This window comes from Pongo pygmaeus, chromosome 20 (assembly GCF_028885625.2).
Source record: "Pongo pygmaeus isolate AG05252 chromosome 20, NHGRI_mPonPyg2-v2.0_pri, whole genome shotgun sequence".
Classification (NCBI taxonomy): Eukaryota; Metazoa; Chordata; class Mammalia; order Primates; family Hominidae; genus Pongo; species Pongo pygmaeus.
In genome coordinates, this window is record NC_072393.2 from 54,846,474 (window position 1) to 54,867,865 (window position 21,392).

At 53.6% G+C, this 21,392-nt stretch overlaps 1 protein-coding gene and 1 long non-coding RNA gene across 3 annotated transcripts; one reads left to right on the plus strand and one right to left on the minus strand.

Annotated features, from left to right (window-relative positions):
* Positions 1 to 1,078: 1,078 nt before the first annotated feature.
* Positions 1,079 to 21,321, minus strand: RASIP1 (Ras interacting protein 1). 2 transcript variants are annotated; one of them, XM_054463065.2, is made up of 12 exons: positions 21,190 to 21,320; positions 20,815 to 20,955; positions 19,627 to 20,312; positions 15,854 to 16,209; positions 9,286 to 9,939; positions 7,754 to 7,791; positions 7,368 to 7,519; positions 7,146 to 7,249; positions 5,079 to 5,322; positions 4,699 to 4,871; positions 2,223 to 2,370; positions 1,079 to 1,358 (listed from the first exon to the last, which is right to left on the minus strand). In XM_054463065.2, the coding sequence occupies exons 2-12, from the start codon at positions 20,949 to 20,951 to the stop codon at positions 1,159 to 1,161; spliced, it is 2,892 nt and encodes a 963-aa protein (XP_054319040.1). In that variant the 5' UTR covers positions 20,952 to 20,955; positions 21,190 to 21,320; the 3' UTR covers positions 1,079 to 1,158. The 2 variants fall into 2 exon arrangements, with proteins under 2 accessions (XP_054319040.1, XP_054319041.1); XM_054463066.2 differs by lacking the exons at positions 7,146 to 7,249; positions 7,368 to 7,519; positions 7,754 to 7,791 and having other exon boundaries at positions 21,190 to 21,321.
* On the plus strand, positions 5,061 to 15,844 carry LOC134738789 (uncharacterized). Its single transcript, XR_010124840.1, has 3 exons — positions 5,061 to 5,209; positions 8,562 to 8,723; positions 15,654 to 15,844. It is a non-coding gene; the product is annotated as an uncharacterized LOC134738789 (long non-coding RNA).
* Positions 21,322 to 21,392: the final 71 nt, after the last annotated feature.

Consider the following 21,392-nt stretch of genomic DNA (forward strand, 5'->3'; position numbering starts at 1 on the left):
GAGTGGGCCCCCGCCCATCCACCCCAGGGGCTTCTCACCAGGTGGGCTCGGCGAAGCTGTGCTCTGGGGCGGGTTGAGTCTAGAGGCCGAGGCTGGACACCACAGGCTCCGCCCCACCAGCCTGGGACCGCCTCCAGCCCACCTTCCTGGGGTGTGACGGGAGCCCCGCCGGGGACCCTGAGAAGGGACAGGAGCACCCGCTGGGAGGGCCTGAGCGGGCCTGGGGGGATGCTGGGGGGTAGGAGGGGGACGTCAGGGTTCCCCGGCTCGGTCCTCCTGCACGTCCTGGGGCTGTGGGGTCGGGGGGGAGCGGTGGCAGGCAGACTGACAGAAGCAGGTGCCCGGAGAGGGGCGCCGGGTGAGCAGCAGCGGCAGGTGGTCGTGTCCCGGCCCTACCGGCAGGTGCCACCTGTCGCCTACTTTTTCCCTGACGCAGCAACTGGAGTCAAGTTCAGGGGAGTGAAAAGTTCAAACTGGGGGCCCAGATTCCTGGATCCAAGAAAGGAGAGGGATGGGGACCTGGAGTCCTGGGTTTGAAGAAAAAGAGGCAGGGGACTCTGGGGTGTTGGGAACAGGGACAGAGGTGTTGGGATTCGGCGGTGTGCCCGGCAGGCAGAAGGGTCCAGAGGGGGCTGGGGACTCAGATTCCTGGGTCTGAGGGAGGAGGGGGCTGGAGTATGGATTTGGGGGGGTGTCGAAGAGAGACATCGCTGGTTCCCACTGGCAGGACTGAGGGCCTTATAATCGGCAGAGCAAGCTTAGGGCCGTGTTCTGAGGGGTGTGGGAGGCTCCTGTGCTCTTGGGTTGGATTACATGCAAAAGGGCGAGCCAAGGCCGTGGCTATAAATACCTCCTCAGACTCGGCAGGGGCCCAGACAAGGGCCCTGCAACCTTGTTCTGCAGAAAATCATCATTAGCGCCCCGGAGTCTTAACAATCGAGGCGCTGCCGATACCACAGACACCTTTATTGCTCCCTGGCCTTCACATCCTAAGCCCACGCTCCCACCGTCCCATCCGCTACTTGCCGAAAACTCAATCTCCCAACATTCCACGCGGGATAAGAACTACAACTCCCAGAAAGCTCTGCGCTCAGGCGGGCTCCTGTCAGTAGAAGCCCGTGACATTTCAAGGTTCGCGCGCTCGTTTAGTATTGGTTCTCAAGGAGACGTGGCCACGGGAGGCCCGTGGCGATAATTGGCTGGCAGCTCCTGCTGCTCAAGATCCCAGAGGAGGCGGCGGAGCCTACGGAGTTCACGGTGCAAGGCGTCGTCCGCCACTGGACCAGTGAGGCGCAGGCGCGAGCTCCCCAGGGGGAGGATGAGGGGCGGGTGCGAGGAGAAGCTTTCGAAGATGTCCCCTGTGAGGCCGAAGGCGGGCGCGGTTAGAGTCTGAAAGTGGGAGTGAGGTAGTTGCATCGGGGAGAGCGGAGGCTGCGTCACACCCAAAGGAAGAAAAAAACTACAAACCCCAGCAACTCCTGGGGCGGGGTCCGTTCACACGCTACTCTAGGAGCCCCTGGGCATGATGGAAGTTGTAGTTCAGACGATGGAAGGCCACCGTTGCCTGGGAAACGGCTTCCCAAATCCCTGAGAAAGGGCTGGGAACTTGCCTTACAGATTCCTAAAGGTGGAGGAGTCAAGTTCAGGGGAGTGAAAGTCCCGAGACCTGGACTCCTAGGGGTGGTGGGTGGGTGGCTGGTGGAGGGAATGGACTAGGGATGCGAACCCCAGAGAATAAAGGGAGCTGGGGGCTTGAACTCCTGTATCTTGACGGGGGAAGGGGCTGGGTCCTGCACTGCACTTATGTCCTGGTGGAGAGGGACAGGGGTCCAGAATCTGGGGTTAGAAGGAGACTGGGGATCTGGACTCCAAGATCCTGAGAAAAGAAGAAAGGTGCGGTGGTTCACGCCTGTAATCCTAGCACTTTGGGAGGCCGAGGCGGGCGGATCACGAGGTCAGGAGTTCGAGACCAGCCTGGCCAACACGGTGAAACCCCCGTCTCTACTAAAGATACAAAAAATTAGCCAGGCGTGGTGGCGCATGCCTGTAATCCCAGCTACTCGGGAGGCTGAGGCAGGAGAATCGCTTGAACCCGGGAGGCAGAGGTTGCAGTGAGCCAAGATCGCGCCACTGCGCTCCAGCCTGAGTGACAGGGCGAGACTCCGTCTCAAAAAAAGAAGAAGAAGCTGACAGCCCCAGTGCTATATCCCATTGCTCCTCACCTGTGTCCACAGCCTCTCGCTCTGCAGGGGGAGGGTCCCATGCGGACGGCGGCCCGCGGCCAGGGCCCAGCTGGTAGTGGCTGAGAAGATGGTGCAGCTGGGCGGGAGTCAAGGTGGGGTGGTCGGTTCTTAGGCTGCTCCATGAAGCCTGGTGAGAAGACCAGGTGAGAGGTTGATGATCATTATGGTGCAGTTGAGAAATGAAATGGAAGGGCTTCCATAAGGGGAGTGGGTGTGGCGGGAAGATAATGGCATCTCTGCAGTGTCTTCCGGGCACTGTGAAGTCTGTTTATCACCAAAGTGATGGTGGGGAAGGGTGTGCTCCCAGCAATTTGTAAAAATGTGATTTGCCTCAGGATAATTGAGGATACAGGAAATGAGTGGGGTGGAAATAAATAAGATTGGCCATTCGTTTATATTATTGAATCTCGCGATGGTACTTGGGGATTTTTTTTTTTGTCCTTAAAGAGACAGGGTCTCACTCTGTCGCCCAGGCCGGAGTGCAGTGGCGCGATTGTGGCTTGCTGCAGCCTCAGACTCCGGGCTCAAGTGATCCTGGGCTCAAGTGATCCTTGGCCCCAGCCTCCAGAGTAGCTGGGACTACAGGCACACGCCACCACACCTGGTTAATTTTTTGTAGAGACGGGATCTCACTATGCTTCCCAGGCTGGTCTCAAGCTTCTCAAAGTGCTAGGATTACAGGCATGAGCCACTGTGCCCAGTTGGGATTCATTATTCTATGGTAGCCAATCTTTATATCTGTTTGACAATGTCTACACCTCACCTGATGTAGCTGACGTCAGAACCATCAATGTGCTTAACATCAGAGACCCCACCTAGACTGCCTGAGTTCAAAAATCCCAGGTGGGTCACTTATTACCTTCCGGCAGGTCACCGTCCCCTAGTCTCCTCATCCATAAATTTGGAGAACAGGAACTATCTAATAGAGTTGGTATGAGGATGCAATATGGCAAAATTGTAAAGTACTTGGAACACTGCCTGGGGCTTATTAAATGCATGGTAAACTTTCTTTCTTATTGTTTTGAGACAAGGTCTTGCTTTGTCACCCATGCTGGAGTGCAGTGGCATGACTATGGCTCACTGCAGCCTCAACCTCCTGGGCTCAAGCAGTCCTTCCACCTCTGCTTCTGGAGTGGCTGGGACCACAGATGTGTGCCACCACACCTGGCTAATTTTTAAAATTTTTGGTAGAAATGGTGTCTCCCCTATGTTGCCAACTGGTGTCAAACTCCTGGGGTCAAGCGGTCCTCCCACCTCAGCTTCCCAAAATGCTGGCATTACAGGCATGAGCCACTACGGCCAGCCCATTATAAACATTTGATATAAATAAATAAATGTCTATGGGGAACAGTTTTTTAAGATATTTAAGAAGAAAGGAAAATAAAAATGATTGAAATTGGCCGGGCATGGTGGCTCACGCCTGTAATCCCAGCACTTTGGGAGGCCAAGGCAGGCGAATCCCCTGAGGTCAGGAGTTTAAGACCAGTCTGCCCAACAAGGTGAAACCCTGTCTCTACTAAAATTACAAAAATTAGCCAGGCGTGGTGGCGCATGCCTGTTATCCCAGCTACTCAGGAGGCTGTGGCAGGAGAATCGCTTGAACTCGGGAGGCGGAGGTTGGAGTGAGCCGAGATCATGCCATTGCATTCCAGCCTGGGTGACAGAGTGAGACTCCGTCTCAAAAAAAAAAAAAAAAAAAGGAAAAATAAGTGAAATCAAGCGACCTGTCCTACCTGATTCTGTTTCCTCATCCGAAAAATAGTCAGTCACCTACTTCGATGGGGCTTTGTCAGCATTAAACTAGAAGTGCTAAACAGTGTGCCTGGCAGGTAGTTAATGTTCAATGAATGTTTTAATCGTCATGTTCCTTGCTCTCATACCACACTTTCTGACTCAGCATGTCTGAGTGAGGGACCCTGGAAACTTTTTTTTTTTTTTTTTCTGGAGACAGGGTCTCGCTCTGTCGCCCCGGCTGGAGTGCAATGGTACAATCTTGGCTCACTGCAGCTTCTGTCTCCCAGGTTCCAGCGATTCTCCTCCCTCAGCCTCCAGAGTAACTGGGATTACAGGCATGCGCCACCAAGCCTGGCTAATTTTTGTATTTTTAGTAGAGAGAGGGTTTCGACATGTTGGCCAGGCTGGTCTCAAACTCCTGGCCTCAAGTGATCCACCTACTTAGGCCTCCCAAAGTGTTGGGATTATAGGTGTGAGCCACTGCTCCTGGCCTGGAAACTATTTTTAATAAATTCCACCAGGATTCAGACACAGCCGAGTTTAGTCATTGTTGGTGCTGGCTTCCTTCTACCTGCCAATGTGTTACCCACAGTGTCTGAGCTGGGGCTGGGGATGGCATGGGGTTCAAGGGATGCTCCAACGGTAAGCTGAATATAGAAGGTGTCTGAGGGGGGTTGAGGAGTCAGAGGTCAGGGGTCAGGTACAGCTGACCAGGAGTCACCTTGAGCAGGGAAGTGCGGGGCACACAGAGCAGGTTCACAGCCATGGAGAGTTTCCGGAAGAACTCAGTGGCAATGTCGCCCAGCCCAGCTCCCTGTAGCCAGTCCAAGACGAGGTCCAGGTTGGTTCGGATTTGAACAGCTCGGGACCATTGATAGAAAGGCCGGCCTTGACCTGTGGGCATTAAAGGTATGAGAGGCAGTTGGTTGGCTGGACTCTGTGCTCCTGCCTCCCAGACTGTTCCTATCCTTCAGCCTGGGATCTGGAGCTTCTTCTCCAGGGTACGCAAAGGTGAGGCTTGAGCCCGTGGTGTGTCTAATATGACCTGAGTCTCAGTAGCCCCTGTCTTTGCCTCCCTGACAGCTCCCAGCCAACCTTCACCTCGTTCCATCAGCGAGTTGAGAAGGGATGCGTTGGAGAAGAAGAACAAGTAGCCAAAAGTCTGAGACACGAGGTCAGGGTGCAGCTCGCACTGGCTGGTCAGCTCCAAGGCTGCCTGGAACACGCCCAGGGTAGGTCTCAATCCTGGAGGCATGGCCCCCAGCTCCGCGCCAGGCCCCGGCAGCTCTGCACCAGCTGTGAAAGGGTTACTATCCAGGAGAGCAGGCAGCGTTGAATACAGAGTCTGAGGAAATACAGAAGTGGAAACAAGTGATTGGACTACAACTCCCAGGAAGCTTCAGGGTAATAGAGCATGAAGATAGTGGGGAGCTCAACCAAAGTCTTCTGGGAGCTGTAGTCCATTCTACAGTCAACATCCAAAGGGTCTCCATGAGCAAATCCCTACTTGGTAGAAAGGTATATAAGTTTCTTAAGTGTTTTAAGATCACCTCTTGTGCATTGTGGGACCTGTAGTTCTCAGCAGAGACAGCTCAAGGAGGACAAAGGATACTGGACAAAGAGTTCCCTTTCAGTCAAAGAATTATTCATCCCGAATTCCCGAAGGAAAGAAAAAGAATGGAGAGTCAGGAAGTCGGAGTGGGATGGCAGTTTGCCAGTGGAAAATGAGATCAGGCCAAGGACAGGAAATGAGGTCAGAAACAGAAGAAATAAACGCACACTTGGCAGGAATGTACAGGAAGTGAAGGAGGAAAGGGTTTCATAATCCAGGCTGCTAGAGGAACTTAGAGACTGATAGTCATCTGTCCCAAAAGATACTCTCTCATTCTTGCACATAGGGCATCAGGCCCACCCTAAGCCAGAAACCCTGAGAATGCCAAGAAGCAGTGTTAAGATCAAGAGTAGTGGTGGGGAAACTGGGGCAGAATGCAGGCCCTTCCAGGAAGGGCACTCAGAGAAAAAGATCTGTCGTTCTGAAAGGGAAGTGAATTCAGAGCTGTAGGAAGTGAGGTCAGCAAGCGAAGGAAGTGGGGCCTGATGAAAGAGGATCTTCAGTTTAAATCACAGTTCCTGGCACTATTTGATCTCTAGCTATCCATCAATCATTTGTCTATCTATTATATATGAAACTTAACAGTGACTGAAGAGTAGACTTAGAGAGTGGGAGATTCAGAAGGTGTTAATGGTGATGTTACCAAGTAGTGAGGTCAGCCTGTCAAAAGTGGTGATGATTACTTTTTTTCTTTATTTTGTTTTATTTTATTTTACTTTTTTGAGGTGGAGTCTGTCTCTGTCGCCCTGGAGTGCAGTGGTGCGATTTCAGCTCACTGCAACCTCCGCTTCCCAGGTTCAAGCGATTCTCCTGCCTCAGCCTCCTGAGTAGCTGGGATTACAGGCACGTGCTACCATACCCAGCTAATTTTTGTATTTTTAGTAGAGACGGGGTTTCACCATGTTGGTCAGTCTGGTCTCAAACTCCTGACCTCGCAGTCTGCCCACCTTGGCCTCCCAAAGTGCTGGGATTACAGGCGTGAGCCACTGCATCCGGCTTTATTTTATTTTTTTGAGACAGAGTCTCGCTCCATCTCCCGGGCTGGAGTGCAGTGGCATGAAGTAATCTTGGTTCACTGCAACATCCGCCTCCCAGGTTTAAGTGATTCTTGTGCCTCAGCCTCTCCAATAGCTGGGATTATAGGCGCAGGCCACCATGCCTGGCTAATTTTGTATTTTTAGAAGAGATGGGGTTTCACCATGTTGGCCAGGCTGGTCTCAAACCCCTGACCTCAAGTGATCCACCCGCCTTGACCTCCCAAAGTGCCGGGATTACAGATGTGAGCCGCCGCGTTTGCCCAGGTGATGATTACAAAGGAAAAGAAGCCAGAAAGGCAGGAAGTGATGTAAGCTCAAACAAGTGGTGTCAGAACAGCAAAGTCCTTGGGTGAGATGGGATGTCATGTCAGAGAAGCAGAAAATCTTGAGTCAAATAGTGACATCAGAGCCACACAGTGTAGTTCAAACAAGAAGTGATGCTACCACAAGCAGGAAGTGATATTACGTGAAACAGGAAGTGATGCTATGTCAAACAGGAAGTAAGAGGCAAGGGCCAACCTTGGTGAGGTAGTAGACAGACTGCTGGAAGGTACACATGATGACCTCATCCAGGAGGGCCATGGCCTCATCACATAATTCCAAGTCATTGCAGAGCTGTGGGTCTGAGGACAGGCTTGGGGTTAAGAGGGAGAACCAGAAGTCGGCAGCCAGGAGCCCAGGTCCCCAGGTGCAGGGCATGATGGGAGACTTGGACAAGCCTGAGCCTGAGTCAGAGCTCACCCTCTTGGTCAGCCTCCTTCTCCATTTCCAGCACCTTCTCCTGCACAAAGCTAAGCAGCTCCGTGGTGTTGGCCATCCACAGCATGAGTGGCCGCAGCTCCACAGACACAGCTTCAGGAGTCAGGGGCACCTCGGGGACCCCCTCAGGGTGGCTTGAAAAAGAGGAAGGAATTTGTGATCCCTTCCCAACTCTCATCATAGTTTACAAACCCCAAGATCTAAGTCTAAGTGGGAGAGCAAGACCAACCCCCATTGCGCAGCTGGAAAAGTTGAGTGCAAGGAGAAGCAGAAACTTGCACTGGGACATGCATGGGGTGAACACAGAACTAGACGCAAAACCCAACCCCTGCATCCCTCCAGACCACTCTGCTCAGAATTTCTCTTACTTTTCTGGCTGACGGTCTCCAATTTCCTTAATCTTTTCCTGTGGAACAGTAAGATCAGAATCAAGGTGAGGGGGATCCACTGAGGGGCTTAAGAGTTAATACCCTGGTTTTTATAGAAGCACAACTCTCATAGAGACTGGTCCTACTTTTCTTAGAGACGGGGTCTCACTATGTTGCCACCGGTGGTCTCCGACTCCTGAGCTCAAATGATCCTCCCACCTTGGCCTCCCAAAGAACTAGGATTACAGCCATGAGCCACTGCAACCGGCCTTCACTCTTCATACGGATTCTTTTTTTTTTTTTTTTTTTGACATGGAGTTTCCCTGTTGTTGCCCAGGCTGGGGTGCAATGGCTCAATTTTGGCTCACTGCAACCTCTGCCTCCCAGGTTCAAGTGATTCTCCTGCCTCAGCCTCCCAAGTAGCTGGGATTACAGGCATGTGCCACCACGCCTGGCTAATTTTTTGCATTTTTAGTAGAGATGGGGTTTCACCATGTTAGCCAGGATGGTCTCGATCTCCCGACTTCAGGTGATCTGCCCGCCTCGGCCTCCCAAAGTGCTGGGATTACAGGCATGAGCCACCACGCCTGGCTCTTGAGACAAATTCTAATCCCACAAGCTTTAGAATGGTCTCTCCTTACTTTTTAAAACATACCCTATGATTATGAGTGGTCTAGCTCCTTCAGGTCCTCTTCTCCAATTTTTACCCCCAAGAAACTCCTTAAACCTCTCTGGTTAGGCCCTAGCTCAATAGGATGGAACGTTTCCCCCACTCTGAATGGTTTCTTTCTGGAACTTCCATCTGTAGGTCCAGTGGCTTTGTGCTTCCTCGCCTCCAAGAATGAACTCGCTCACTGCTATCCAAGCTCCAAGCCCAATGGGCTGCGGTGAATTCTCACACTGATCTCTCTGAACTTCTCATCCAATGGGATCTCTCCCCCACCATCTCCCATAACGATTTCTTCCTACGGTGAGTTCGTGCTTAGGTGAGCTCTCCTAAGGTGACTTTGGGCTTCCCTTTAAGTGCAGTGGATCTACATCTCCCAGCACTCTACGGGGGGGCCCCTTGCTTAATAACCCCAAAACGCCGGGTGTGGTGGCTCACACCTGTAATCCCAGCGCTTTGGGAGGCCGAGGCGGGCAAACCACGAGGTCAGGAGTTCGAGACAAGCCTGGCCAATATGGTGAAACCCCTTCTTACTAAACATACAAAAAATTAGCCGGGCGTGCTGGCAGGCGCCTGCAATCCCAGCTACTCGGGAGACTGAGGCAGAAGAATCATTTGAACCCCGGAGGCAGAGGTTGCAGTGAACCAAGACCGCCACTGCACTCCAGCCTGGGTAACAGAGCAAGACTCCGTCTCAAAAACAAACAAACAAACAAAACCCCCAAACCCCAAATCCTTCCCGAGGCGTCATGGGAACAGTAGTTTCATCCAGCCCAGCTGTGAAAAGGGTTGAAGGTGGGGAAGGGAGGCTGGAGAAGGGACTTGGGGCGCTGGCGGGGCTGGATGGCGATTGGGGGGCGCTCACCCAGACGGCCTCCTTGATGAGCCGGGCCAGGCGGCCCAGCAGTCGTGGCAGGTGGCCCAGCTCCAGCTCACGGGCGGAATGCTGCACGCACAGCGCCAGCAGCGTGGCGGGCCCGAGGGGCGGCAGGTCTCCCGCGCCGGCGGCTGCGGTGCGCACGATCTCGCCCAGCAGCGCCTCCTCCTCGCGCGGCCGGAAGCGCAGGACTGGCTCACGGCCGTCCAGGTAGGCGGCCAGTGCCTCGCCGCGCTCCTGCAGGCCGCGGCCGCACAGGCGACAGGAGAAGGCCCAGCCAGGGCCCGGCGGCGTGGCCCCGGGGCGCGCGGGCAGCCACGGCGGCCTCGCAGGCCCCGAGCCCCCAGTGCGGGGGTCCTTGTACATGAACAGGAAGTGCTCGCCCAGCCCCAGGAGGTCGCCCGGGTGCAGCTCAGCCTCCCGCAGCAGGAGGCACCCATTGTGCGTGACTGGGGCGCCCCGGGACGGGCGCACCATGGCCGGGTGCTCAGGGCCCGCGCGCACTGTGCAGTGACGCGGCAGGATGTCCGGGGCGTTGAGGAAGGTGTCCACATAGGGAGCCGGGGACCCGCCGCGGCCCGACGAGTTCCCACCTCGACCAAACACGTGCTGCTCTCGCGTCATCACATACACCACAAAGTCCTGGAGGGGAAACGAGGATGCACTAAGGACATCACTTCAATACAGATCTTCAGATCTGTTTTCTCTCTTTTCTACAACAACTTTCCTATTCCCACCAACTTTTTTTTTCTTTCTTTCTTTTTTTTTTTTTTTTTTTTGAGATGGAGTCTCGCTCTTTCCTCCAGGCTGGAGTCCAGTGGCACGATCTCAGCTCACTGCAACCTCTGCCTCCTGAGTTCAAGCAATTCTCCTGCCTCAGTCTGTTGAGTAGCTGGGATTACAGGCACCCGCCACCACACCCGGCTAATTTTTGTATTTTTAGTAGAGAAAGGGTTTCACCATGTTGGCCAGGCTGGTCTTAAACTGATCTCAGGTGATCCACCTACCTCGGCCTCCCAAAGTGCTGGGATTATAGGCGTGAACTATCGTGCCCGGCCCCCCACCGACTTTGAATAGACACTCCAAGGAGATCTGGGATCTCAAAGGACTCTCTAAGCACCCCCACCGCCACTGATGGACTCTTCCAAGGCACTTTGTATGGTGGATGGTCCCATAACACCCATCCCGAAGACCGGCTATGTACAAGGAGACCCCCCCCTTTTTTTTTTTGAGATGGAGTCACGCTCTGTTGCCGGGCTGGAGTGCAGTGGCACGATCTCGGCTCACTCCAACCTCCGCCTCCCGGGTTCAAGCAATTCCCCTGCCTCAGCCTCCCGAGTAGTTGAGACTACAGGCGTGCACCACCACGCCCAGCTAATTTTTGTATTTTTAGTAGGGACAGGGTCACCATGTTGGCCAGGATGGTCTCGATCTCTTGACCTTGTGATCCGCCTGCCTTGGCCTCCTAAAGTGCTGGGATTACAGGCGTGAGCCACCACACCCGGCCGGAGACCCATTTCTTAACGTGGGCTCTACCATTTCTTTCCCTCAAGCATTAGATGCTTTCAAGGAGATCCCCATTTCTTTTTTTTTTTTTTTATTTTAAAACTCATTTTCTTTTCTTTTTTTTTCCTTTTTTTTATTATTATTATACTTTAAGTTTTAGGGTACATGTGCACAATGTGCATGTTAGTTACATATGTATACATGTGCCATGCTGGTGTGCTGTACCCATTAACTCATCATTTAGCATTAGGTATATCTCCTAATGAGGAGATCCCCATTTCTAAAATGAACTGTCCAACTACCCTCACCCTCAAAGAATGGACCTTTCCAAGGAAATCTCCTTTTCCCCATCCCTGGTCCCACCTGTCCATTATTTCACCCCCACCCCACCATGATAAAGCCTTCCAGATATATTTCCCCTTCCAATAATAGTTTTTCTCAATATTCCTAAAGCAATGAATGGGTACTTTTAAAGAGATTCCCTTGGACCAGGCATAGTGGCTGACACCTGCAATCCCAGCACTTTGGGAGGCCGAAGCAGGCGAATCACCTGAGGTCAAGAGTTCAAGATCAGACATGGTGAAACCTGTCTCTACTAAAAATAAAAAAATTAGCCAGGCATGGTGGTGCGTGACTGTAGTCCCAGCTACTTGGGAGGCTGAGGCACAAAAATCGCTTGAACCCAGGAGGCAGAGGTTGCAATGAGCCAAGATCACGCTACTGCACTCCAGCCTGGGCAACAGAGTGAGACTCAAAAAAAAAGAGGCCGGGTGCAGTGGAGACCAAGGCCAGCAGATCACCTGAGGTAGGGAGTTTGAGACCAGCCTGACCGACATGGAGAAACCCTCTCTCTACTAAAAATACAAAATTAGCCAGGTGAGGTGGCTCATGCCTATAATCCCAGCTACTCGGGAGGCTGAGGCAGGAGAATTGCTTGAACCTGGGAGGTAGAGATTGTGGTGAGCCAAGATTGTGCCATTGCACTCCAGCCTGGGCAACAAGAGCAAAATTCTGTCTCAAAAAAAAAAAAAAAGAGAGAGAGAGAGAGGTTCCCTTGGAACAAAAGTTTCCTCCAATTTCTTCTCCCCCTGAATGTGCACTTCAAGGAGACCCCCTTTCTACAGTGAACTTGGTCATTTCCCGCACCATGATCTCATTTCCAAAGAGACACACTCGTACAGTGGACTCACCTATTACTCCCACTCCCCTAACGGAGGACTTCAAAGAGATAATCCCCCTTCCATCAATGGACGTTCTCAATATTCCAGTCCCCAAAAAGGGCATCTCCAAAAAGATCTCCATACAGTGGGCTCTTCTGGTCACGCCATGTATAAATAAATGCCTTCACGGACAACCTCTTCTTACCATGGAGTGTTCCATTTCATTTATCAAATAAAGACAGGCATTCCAGAAGACCTCATCCTAAAAAATGGACTCTTATCTCCATTCCATAAATGCAGAACCACTCAATCTGACCCCCTTCCGTTCGCCAACCATGTCTGAGACAACAGGCATCTTGATATGCATAGATCCCCCTTCTACACTAAATTCTACCGTTACCCCTACCCCATGAATGGATGTTTCCAAAAAGACTCCTACCTCCAAAAGATTTGCTCGTCTACCCTTGTAGAAAAATGGGCCTTTCCAGTCTTACCACCTTCTGAAGGTAGAATCTCCTGTTCTTCATTCCTGTCTGAAAGAATGGGATGACCCAAAATAAAAGCCCCCTTTCTACAATGCGCTCTCCTGCTCCCTAAGCCAGGAAGGGATGCCTTCTCGGCACCTACAATGAACTTTCACATCACAGCAACTCCATGAATCGACAAACCCAAATGAATTCCTACAATGGGTTCACCTGGTATTCCTGCCTGCAAGGAATGAACAATTCAAATGAAACCTTTTTTTTTCTCTTTTTTTTTTTCTTTTTTCTTTTTTTGAGACAGGGTCTCTCACTCTGTCATCAGACTGGAGTGCAGTGGCATTATCTTGGTTCACTGCAGACTTGCAGACTCCACCTCCTGGGCTCAAGTGATCCTCCTACCTCAGCCTCTCAAGTAGCTAGAATTACAGGCATACACCACCACACCTGGCTAATTTTTGCTTTTCGTTTTTTTTTGTTTTTTTTTTTTTTTTAAGACGGAGTCTCGCTCTGTCACCCAGGCTGGAGTGCAGTAGCATAATCTTGGCTCACTGCAAGCTCCGCCTCCTGGGTTCACGTTATTCTCCTGCCTTAGCCTCTTGAGTAGCTGGGACTACAGGTGCCCGCCACCACGCCCAGCTAATTTTTATATTTTTAGTAGAGATGGGGTTTTACTGTGTTAGCCAGGATGGTCTCGATCTCATGACCTCATGATCTGCCTGCCTCAGCCTCCCAAAGTGCTGAGATTACAGGCATGAGCCACCGCGCCCGGCCTGTTTTCCGTTTTTTATACAGATGAGGTCTCACTATGTTGCCCAGGCTTACTTTGAACTGCCACTTGGAAGAACATGTCCTTCCAATTTGACCACCTTCCCAAAAGAGACCCTCGTGTTCTCCAGCCTTGTCCAGAGGAATGGCTGTTATGATATATGCAATCCTCTTACTACAGTGAGCTCTCCCCATCTCCTTGCCCCCACAAGGAGGAATGAATTCTTCCATACAAGCTCTTTCCTGAAGAAAGTCTTACCTTCTCACCCGTATACACAGTCAAGCTGCCTAACCCAATTGGATCTTTCTGTAACCGTAAAAATGGAACTGTCAAATAAGCTACACCACCTTCTTTTTGTTTTTCATTTTTTATAGAGACAAGGTTTTGCCATTGGTCCCAGCTGTACTTGTTTAGCTTGGCTGTAGCATTGTTAACCATCAGTTGGCCACACCATAAGGATAATTCACCTGATCACTGCACATAAATGAATATTTCCAATAACACATTACTCACTCTCCTTGCTGGAGTGCAATGGTGTGATCACAGCTTACTGCAGCCTAGACCTCCCTGGGCTCAGGGGATCCTCCTGCCTCAGCCTCCTGAGTAGCTGAGACTACAGATAGGTGCCACTCCATCTGGGTAATTTTTTGTCCTTTTTTGTAGAGACGAGATTTCACTGTTGCCCAGGCTGGTCCCAAACTTCTGGTCTCAAGTGATCCTCCTGCTTCGGCTTCCCAAAGTGCTGGGATTACAGGAGTGAGCCACTGTGCCCAGACAACATGTTACATTTCTATTAATGCAGTAACTTCCTACTGATCCTCAACCACCAATCCTTTCTTCCTCTTTTGTACCAATCAAGTTCTATTGGTACCCAGCTATGTAAAATAGATAGAAGGATCAATACCACCTGCCTCCATCAATAGTGGTCAAATTGTTCCAATGTAAAGCATCACCTTCTAAAAATGGGTCAGTGCTGGCCGGGCGCGGTGGCTCACGCCTGTAATCCCAGCACTTTGGGAGGCCAAGGCAGGTGGATCACTTGAGGTCAGGAGTTCAGAGACCAGCCTGGCCAACATGGTGACACCCTGTCTCTACTAAAAATGCAAAATTTAGCTGGGCATCGTGGCAGGCACCTATAATCCCAGCTACTCAGGAGGCCAGGGCAGGAGAATTGCTTGAACCTGAGAGGCAGAGGTTGTAGTGAGCCAAGATCGCACCACTGCAGTCCGGCTGGGTGACAGAGTGAAAATCCGTCTCAAAAAAAAAAAGGAGGGGGGGGGGCAGTGCACTCCTACGAAGAAAACACAGGCTTATCCAGAACATGATTCCAGGCACCAAATGACTTCCCTGCCCTAGAAGGTGGACTCCCCTGTTACTCCTTTTCAAGAAATAGATTCAAGAAATAGATATTTCCAAGGGGATCTTTCTTTTAAAAAATTTTTTATTTAAAAAAAAATTTAGGCCGGGCGCAGTGGCTTACACCAGTAATCCCAGCACGTTGGGAGGCCGAGGTGGGCGGATCACGAGGTCAGGAGATCGAGACCATCCTGGCTAAACGGTGAAACCTCGTCTCTACTAAAAGTACAAAAAAATTAGCCAGGCATGGTGGCAGGTACCTGTAGTCCCAGCTACTCGGGAGGCTGAGGCAGGAGAATGGCGTGAACCCAGGAAGCAGAGCTTGCAGTGAGCCGAGATCGTGCCACTGGAGTCCAACCTGGGCGACAGAGAGAGACACCAACCAAAAAAAAAAAAAAGTTTGTTAAAAAAAATTTATTTTGGAGACAGGACCTTTGTGTGTCACCCAGGCTGGTGATGGTACAGTGGTGCCATCATAGCCCACTGAAGCCTCGACCTCCTGAGCTAAAGAGATCCTCCTGCTTCAGCCTCCCGAGTAGCTGGGACCACAGGCGCACACCACCACACCCGGCTTTTTTTTTTTTTGAGACGGAGTCTTGCTCTGTCTCCCCGGCTGGAGTGCAATGGAATGATCTCGGCTCACCGCAACCTCTGCCTCCCGGGTTCAAACGATTCCCCTGCCTCAGCCTCCTGAGTAGCTGGGATTACAGGCGTGTGCCACCACACCCAGCTAATTTTGTATTTTTAGTAGAGATGGGGTTTCTCCATGTTGGTCAGGCTGGTCTTGAGCTCCCAACCTCAGGTGATCCACCCACCAAGGCCTCCCAAAGTGCTGGGATTACAGGCGTGAGCCACTGCGCCTGGCCTAATTTTTGGTGGAGACAGGATCTCACTATGTTGTCCGGGCTGGTCTCGAACTTCTGGCCTCAAGCAGTTCTTCCACCTTGGCCTCCCAATGTGCTGGGATTATGAGAGTGAGCCGCACGCCTGGCGGGGATCTTCTTTCTGCAATGGAATCTCCTTAATGAAGACAGTGCTTTCCTCCAACTTTGAATAAAGTGAACTATTCCCTATTTCTTCCTCCAGTGGACTCCTTAGCCATCTACTCTCCCTCTCCTGTGAATCTCACCTGTGAATCTCTACTCTGGAACCTTGAGGGACCACGCCCCAGTAGAGTACCTGAGGCTAGCGCGCCCCTGGGCCTTCTGGGAGTTGTAGTTGTGTTGCTCACCCACCAACAGGTAGGGTATAGGGCTCTGGGCGTGCGGGGCTGGGGCGGCGCTTACCTGGGCGTCCTGGTAGCCCTGGAGCAGCAGGAAGTAGGGGCGGTTGCTGGGGGCCTGGATGAGGCACTGAGTCAACTGATCGAAGTCCCCGGGGTCTGCAGGTCCGATTTGGGCGTCGGCTGCCCCTGGGGCCATACTAAGTGCCTGCTGTCTCCGCTCCTGCTGCCGCCGCCGCCGCCCCTGAAGGCTAAGCTCTGACACGCTGCGCCGCAAGGACAAGTTTTCTGAGCGCTCCTTGCCTCCAGACCCAGCTGGGGCCCCTGATCCCGTCCCCGGGCCAGGACTGGCCAGCGCCGCCCCACCCGACGCCGCCCGGGAGCGGTTCTTCTGTGGCCGCCACGAAGGGGCGCCCGTGCCTGCGGAGAGATGGAGAACAGTGAGGCTGAGCCTGGAAAGACAGGGATAGACACAGAGTTGCAGATTATGAGACAAAGAACTGGTTGCAGAGAGGTGAGGCTGCTTCCCACATTTAGGATTTAGGCTTTTGCATATTCTGTTCCCTGTACCTGGAACACCTTTCTCTCCTGATTAATACCCATCTTGCAGTTTTCAGCTCAGGAATTTCGTTCATTATTTTCCATTGAATCATTTGTTCTTCTTTTTTTTTTTTTTTATTTCAATACAGAGTCTCACTCTGTCTCCCAGGCTGGAGTGCAGTGGCACGATCTCAGCTCACTGCAACCTCTGCCTCCCAGGTTCAAGCAATTCTCCTGCCTCAGCCTCCCAAGTAGCTGGGATTACAGGCGCGCACCACAACGCCCGGTTAATTTTTGTATTTTTAGTATAGATGGGTTTTCACCATGTTGGCCAGGCTGGTCTCGAACTGGTCAGTCTCGAACTCCTGACCTTGTGATCCGCCCGTCTCAGCCTCCCAAAGTGCTGGGATTACAGGCATGAGCCCCAGCGCCCAGCCCATTTGTTCTTTTAACAAGTATTTCCACAGCGCCCAGCCCATTTGTTCTTTTAACAAGTATTTAGGCCGGGCGCGGTGGCTCACGCGTGTAATCCCAGCACTTTGGGAGGCTGAGACGGGCGGATCACAAGGTCAGGAGATCGAGACCATCATGGCTAACACGGTGAAACCCCGTCACTACTAAAAATACAAAAAATGTGGCGGGCGCCTGTAGTCCCAGCTACTCGGGAGGCTGAGGCAGGAGAATGCCGTAAACCCGGGAGGCGGAGCTTGCAGTGAGCCGAGATTGTGCCACTGCACTCCAGCCAGGGTGACAGAGCAAGACTCCATCTCAAAAAACAAAACAAAACAAGTATTTATTGATTACCTACTACATGCTTAGGACTGTTCAAGTCACTGGATAACAGAGAAGACCCTGCCCTCCAGGAGATTGAAACCACCTCTTCCTAAACACTCTTCCCTGACAGTCCAAGTTGAAGCAGGTGACTGCACCACCGGGTACTCTGGGCTTTTTCTGGACCCAGCTGGAACCCTGGCACACAGTAGGCACCGAGTGGAAATGAGCTGAATGAATGGACTGATGTGTTTCCCACTAGGCTTGTGAGATATGGGAGGGTGGAAACCTCATCTGTCAACGTCCCCACTGTATTCCCCAGTGCCCTGAAAACTGTGTGGCCAGGCCGGGCTCGGTGGCTCACGCCTGTAATCCTAGTACTTTGAGAGGCTGAGGTGGGTGGATCACTTGAGGTCAGGAGTTCGAGACCAGCCTGACCAACATGGTGAAACCCCCATCTCTACTCAAAATACAAAAAATCAGCCAGACGTGGTAGTGGGCACCTGTAATCCCAGCTATTCGAGAGGCTGAGGCAGGAGAATTGCTTGAACCGAGAGGTGGAGGTCGCGGTGAGCCACGATCGTGCCACTGCACTCCAGCCTGGGCAACAGAGCAAGACTCCATCTCAAACAACAACAACAATGACAACAACAACAAAAAAAGGAAAATGTGTGGCCTACACCAGGTGCTCAATGGATACTTTGTCGAGGGGGTGGCGGAGACAATGATTATAATCGTCATTCTTTATTGAACACCTACTCTGTGCCAAGCCCTGTGCTAGGCCATTTATATACATTGAATATATTATCCCATCGAATCCTTACCTAGGATTTTACTGAGATTAACTGGCATAGAATGGGTTGGAATCCAAACCCCAGTTCAAAGCCCATCAGTTGAATTGCTATAACATTCTATCTCCCAAAGGGAGGCTCAGATACAGAAAAGCGTTTAGAAGGTTCCCGGGGCAGACCCGTGCTCTCAATGCGCCAGGCCCCCACCCCTGCCAGGCACGGTCCAGCACCAGCTATTTGACCATTGACTCTACCTTCTGTTCCAGGTCTTCCTTCGCCTCTACAGTGATATCTTCCTTCAGCCCCTTCCTTTCCCATGTGATCCCACTTGGCAGCCAACCCAGCCTAAGGCCGTCTTATCCAAGGCCTTTCCCTCAGAGGCTCCGCCCATCTTAGCCCCAGCAGGCCCGATCTAGGAACCTGTATTTACTCACTCTGCAGGTGTCGCCCCCTTCTATGCTCCACCCATATAGGCCCTGCTCAATAACCACCTCAACCTACTTGGCAGAGCTGCCTCCTGCCACAGACCCATGCGCACTACATGCCACCACTCCTCGCGGGACCCAACAGTTTTTGCGCCAGACCACGCTTTTCCACAAGCCCCGCCCCACCATAGGCCCAGTCCATGTGCTCTGCATTGCTCCCAAGAACATCGTCCGTGCTTGCTCTTCCGGCTCCTAGGCCTCTCCAATTCCTTTTTCTTTTTCTGGAGGACAGGTTTTTTTGTTTTTTTGTTTTTTCGAGACGAGGTCTCGCTCTGTCCCCCAGGCTGGAGTGCAGTGGCGCGATCTCGGCTCACTGCAGCCTCTGCCTCCTGGGTTCAAATTATTCTCATGTCTCGGCCTCCCGAGTAGCTGGGATTACAGGCATGCGCCACCACGCTCGGCTAATTTTTGTATTTTTAGAAGAGACAGGGTTTCACCATGTTGGCCAGGGTGGTCTCGAACTCCCAACCTCAGGTGATCCTCCCGCCTCAGCCTCTCAAAGTGCTAGGATTACAGGCGTGAGCCACCACGCCCGGCCAGGACTAGTTCTTTAATTCAAAAAGACCCTTGTCAATATTCAGTATCAAAACAGTTGCACTGTTGATTTCTTTCTCCTAATTGGCCCCAAGAGACCACATCAAAGGAGAGTACATTTTAAGCCATTAAGCTGCAGGATGTACACCTAACAGACCTCGCAGAAACCCTACCAGAAAGTGGGGATTGGTTAGAGAAAGAAACTTTCAAAGATCAGCAAATTGCTAGTGTCCTCTACCCTACCACACAGGGCGAATCCTTTAGGCCCCTGCGGACTCCTGCCCATTCCACTGGACTCCACAAACGCTCCTCAGGATCTACTACTCCGCAGAACCCGCTACACACCCCACCTCCTCCAAGGCAGTCTGAAATGCCTGCAGAAGGCTCTAACCCCAATTCGGAGCCACTTCAGGCCACTCCAGGCTACCACCAGCAACCAGCCCCCGCCCCGCCTAAGCCCCAAGCTCGGCCCCAGTAAAACTCCGGTTCAATCAACAAGCCCCACCCAACTCTCAGGCCCGCCCATCTGGCCGCCCCCGGCCCTGCTCTAGTTCTGCCTTCCACCTGCTAGAGTCTTACACGCACTGTCCAGTCCCCTCCCGCGGGCCCCACCCCCAGCCAGCCCGCGAGTCACACAAGCCCCGCCCAGGCCCCGCCCCACGGACCCCGCCTCTTTGGCACCGAGTCCAGGCCCCAGAGCCCCGCCCGCCGCTCACCTTCGCTGTCCGCGGCCCCGAAGGCCTCCTGCTCCAGGCGCCGCGCCTCCTCACGGCCGCGCAACTCGAAGCGCCGCGCCCAGCCGGGCCGCGCCCGCCACAGCTCCTGCACCAGCAGCGGGCGTTCGGAGTCGCCCAGCACGCGCAGGTGCTCCGCCCGCCACTCGCCGCTTCCCACGCCAGCCGCCGCGGGCCGGCCCAGCGCGTCGCACAAAGCGAAGGCGTCCACGCAGCTGCTCTCGCCGGGGCCACCGCCGGGGCTGCCGGCCAGGCCGTAGCGCTCTAGCGCCTCGGCCACGAGCTCGCGCGCCGTGGAGCGCGCCGTGGCCAGCACGCTCTTGTAGTTGGCGCCCGATGCCAGTCCGGCGCCGAAGATCTTGAGGACCCCCGGGGGCGCCGTGGCGCGGGTAGCCAGCGGGGGCTCGGGGGCCACGCCCGCCGCCAGCTCCGGCAGCTTCTTCTCGCTGGCCCAGCGCTGCGCGCCCCCCGGGGTCCCAGGGCCTCCTGCGCCGCCGGACCCCGTGGTCCCGGTCCCCGAGCCCCGGAAGAGCTGGGAGATGCGCTTGGCGCGGCTACCGGAGGCTCCCCCGGCCGCCTTGACAGCGCCCACTCGCCGCAGCTCCACGTGCGGCGGGGGCGGAGGTAGCGGCTCGCTGCTGCGGCTCCCCGTGTCCGACGAAGAAGACCTGGGAGTCCGCCGGGGAACAGAGTCGCGGGAGAGAGACCCAGGATGACACGCCAAGACGGGGGTGGGGGCAGATTAGGAGGGAAGTGGGCAGAGACCCAGAGAGAGGACAGGGACCCAGGGTGGATGGACGGGGCGGGGGTGAGGGTGGGGACAGAGACGCGAGGCAAAGAGAGAGAGAAAAAATAAATAAATAAAGGCAAGTCCCACAGAAGGAAATTCCAAGAGGTGAGCAGAGAGGGGAGCAAGGAAGGTGAATCAATCCCCCTGCTCCTTCTGTCCCCATCCCCGTGCCCATCCGGCCTCACTCCACCTCCTGGCCTAGCTCTTACTCCCACCGCGCCCTGGTATCACTGTGCCCCACCGTCTCCCCCTGCCCACCAGCTCGCTTGCCCAATTCAGGATGAGGACCGGAGCCAACCCTTTGCAGGGACTGGGCCGTGAACAGGGACAGATGGGAAGCAGGTGTGTAGGGGCAGGAGTCCTGCAGAGATGGCACTCACTTGACAGAGGCTGCGCTGGGCCAGCGCCGCCCCAGCTTCGCCAGCTGCTTCCTGGGGGAATTGATCCACAGGCCCACGGGGAGATGAAGCTTCCCGAAGCGGGGGCTTCCGCCCTCCTTCCGTTCACCAGATAGCATGGCCCTAAGGGAAGGCGGGTAAGGCCCCAATTCCTAAGGCATTCTTGTGGGGATGGGGTGGAGGGAATCTGGACTCCGACTCAGAGGGAGGAGGGGGCTGGGGCTCAGACTTGCGAGTCCAGGGGGAGGAGAGGGATGGTACCCTGGATTCCTGGGTCCTGGGATGGAAGATGGCTGGGGGACTGAGTCTTGGGTCCCAGGAAGGAGGGGTTTGGGCTGCTGGGTCCCTGGCTCTTACCCTGCTTCGGGTCCGGCACACCCGGAGGCCCTGGCTCCACTGGCCTGGGTCAGTTCCACTGCTCTTGCCTCTGCCACGGCTCCCAGCACTGGGTGGGGGACAGGAAAAGGCAAGAGGAAACCCGGCAGGAAGAGCGGGGAGGGGGCGTCCTGTGAGGAGACCAGGCCTGGGGGAGGAGATCTGGGTAGGGTTGGCCCTGCCCC

Bases quoted from the DNA above. Each gene is read 5' to 3' on its own strand.
- RASIP1 (XM_054463065.2), bottom strand. From the start codon at position 20,951: ATGCTATCTGGTGAACGGAAGGAGGGCGGAAGCCCCCGCTTCGGGAAG. The intron at 7,250-7,367 runs GTGAGCTCTGAC...GCCTGTCCTCAG, and splicing joins GAAGGAGGCTGACCAAGAGG to ACCCACAGCTCTGCAATGAC. The intron at 4,872-5,078 runs GTGAAGGTTGGC...TAATGCCCACAG, and splicing joins CAACTCGCTGATGGAACGAG to GTCAAGGCCGGCCTTTCTAT.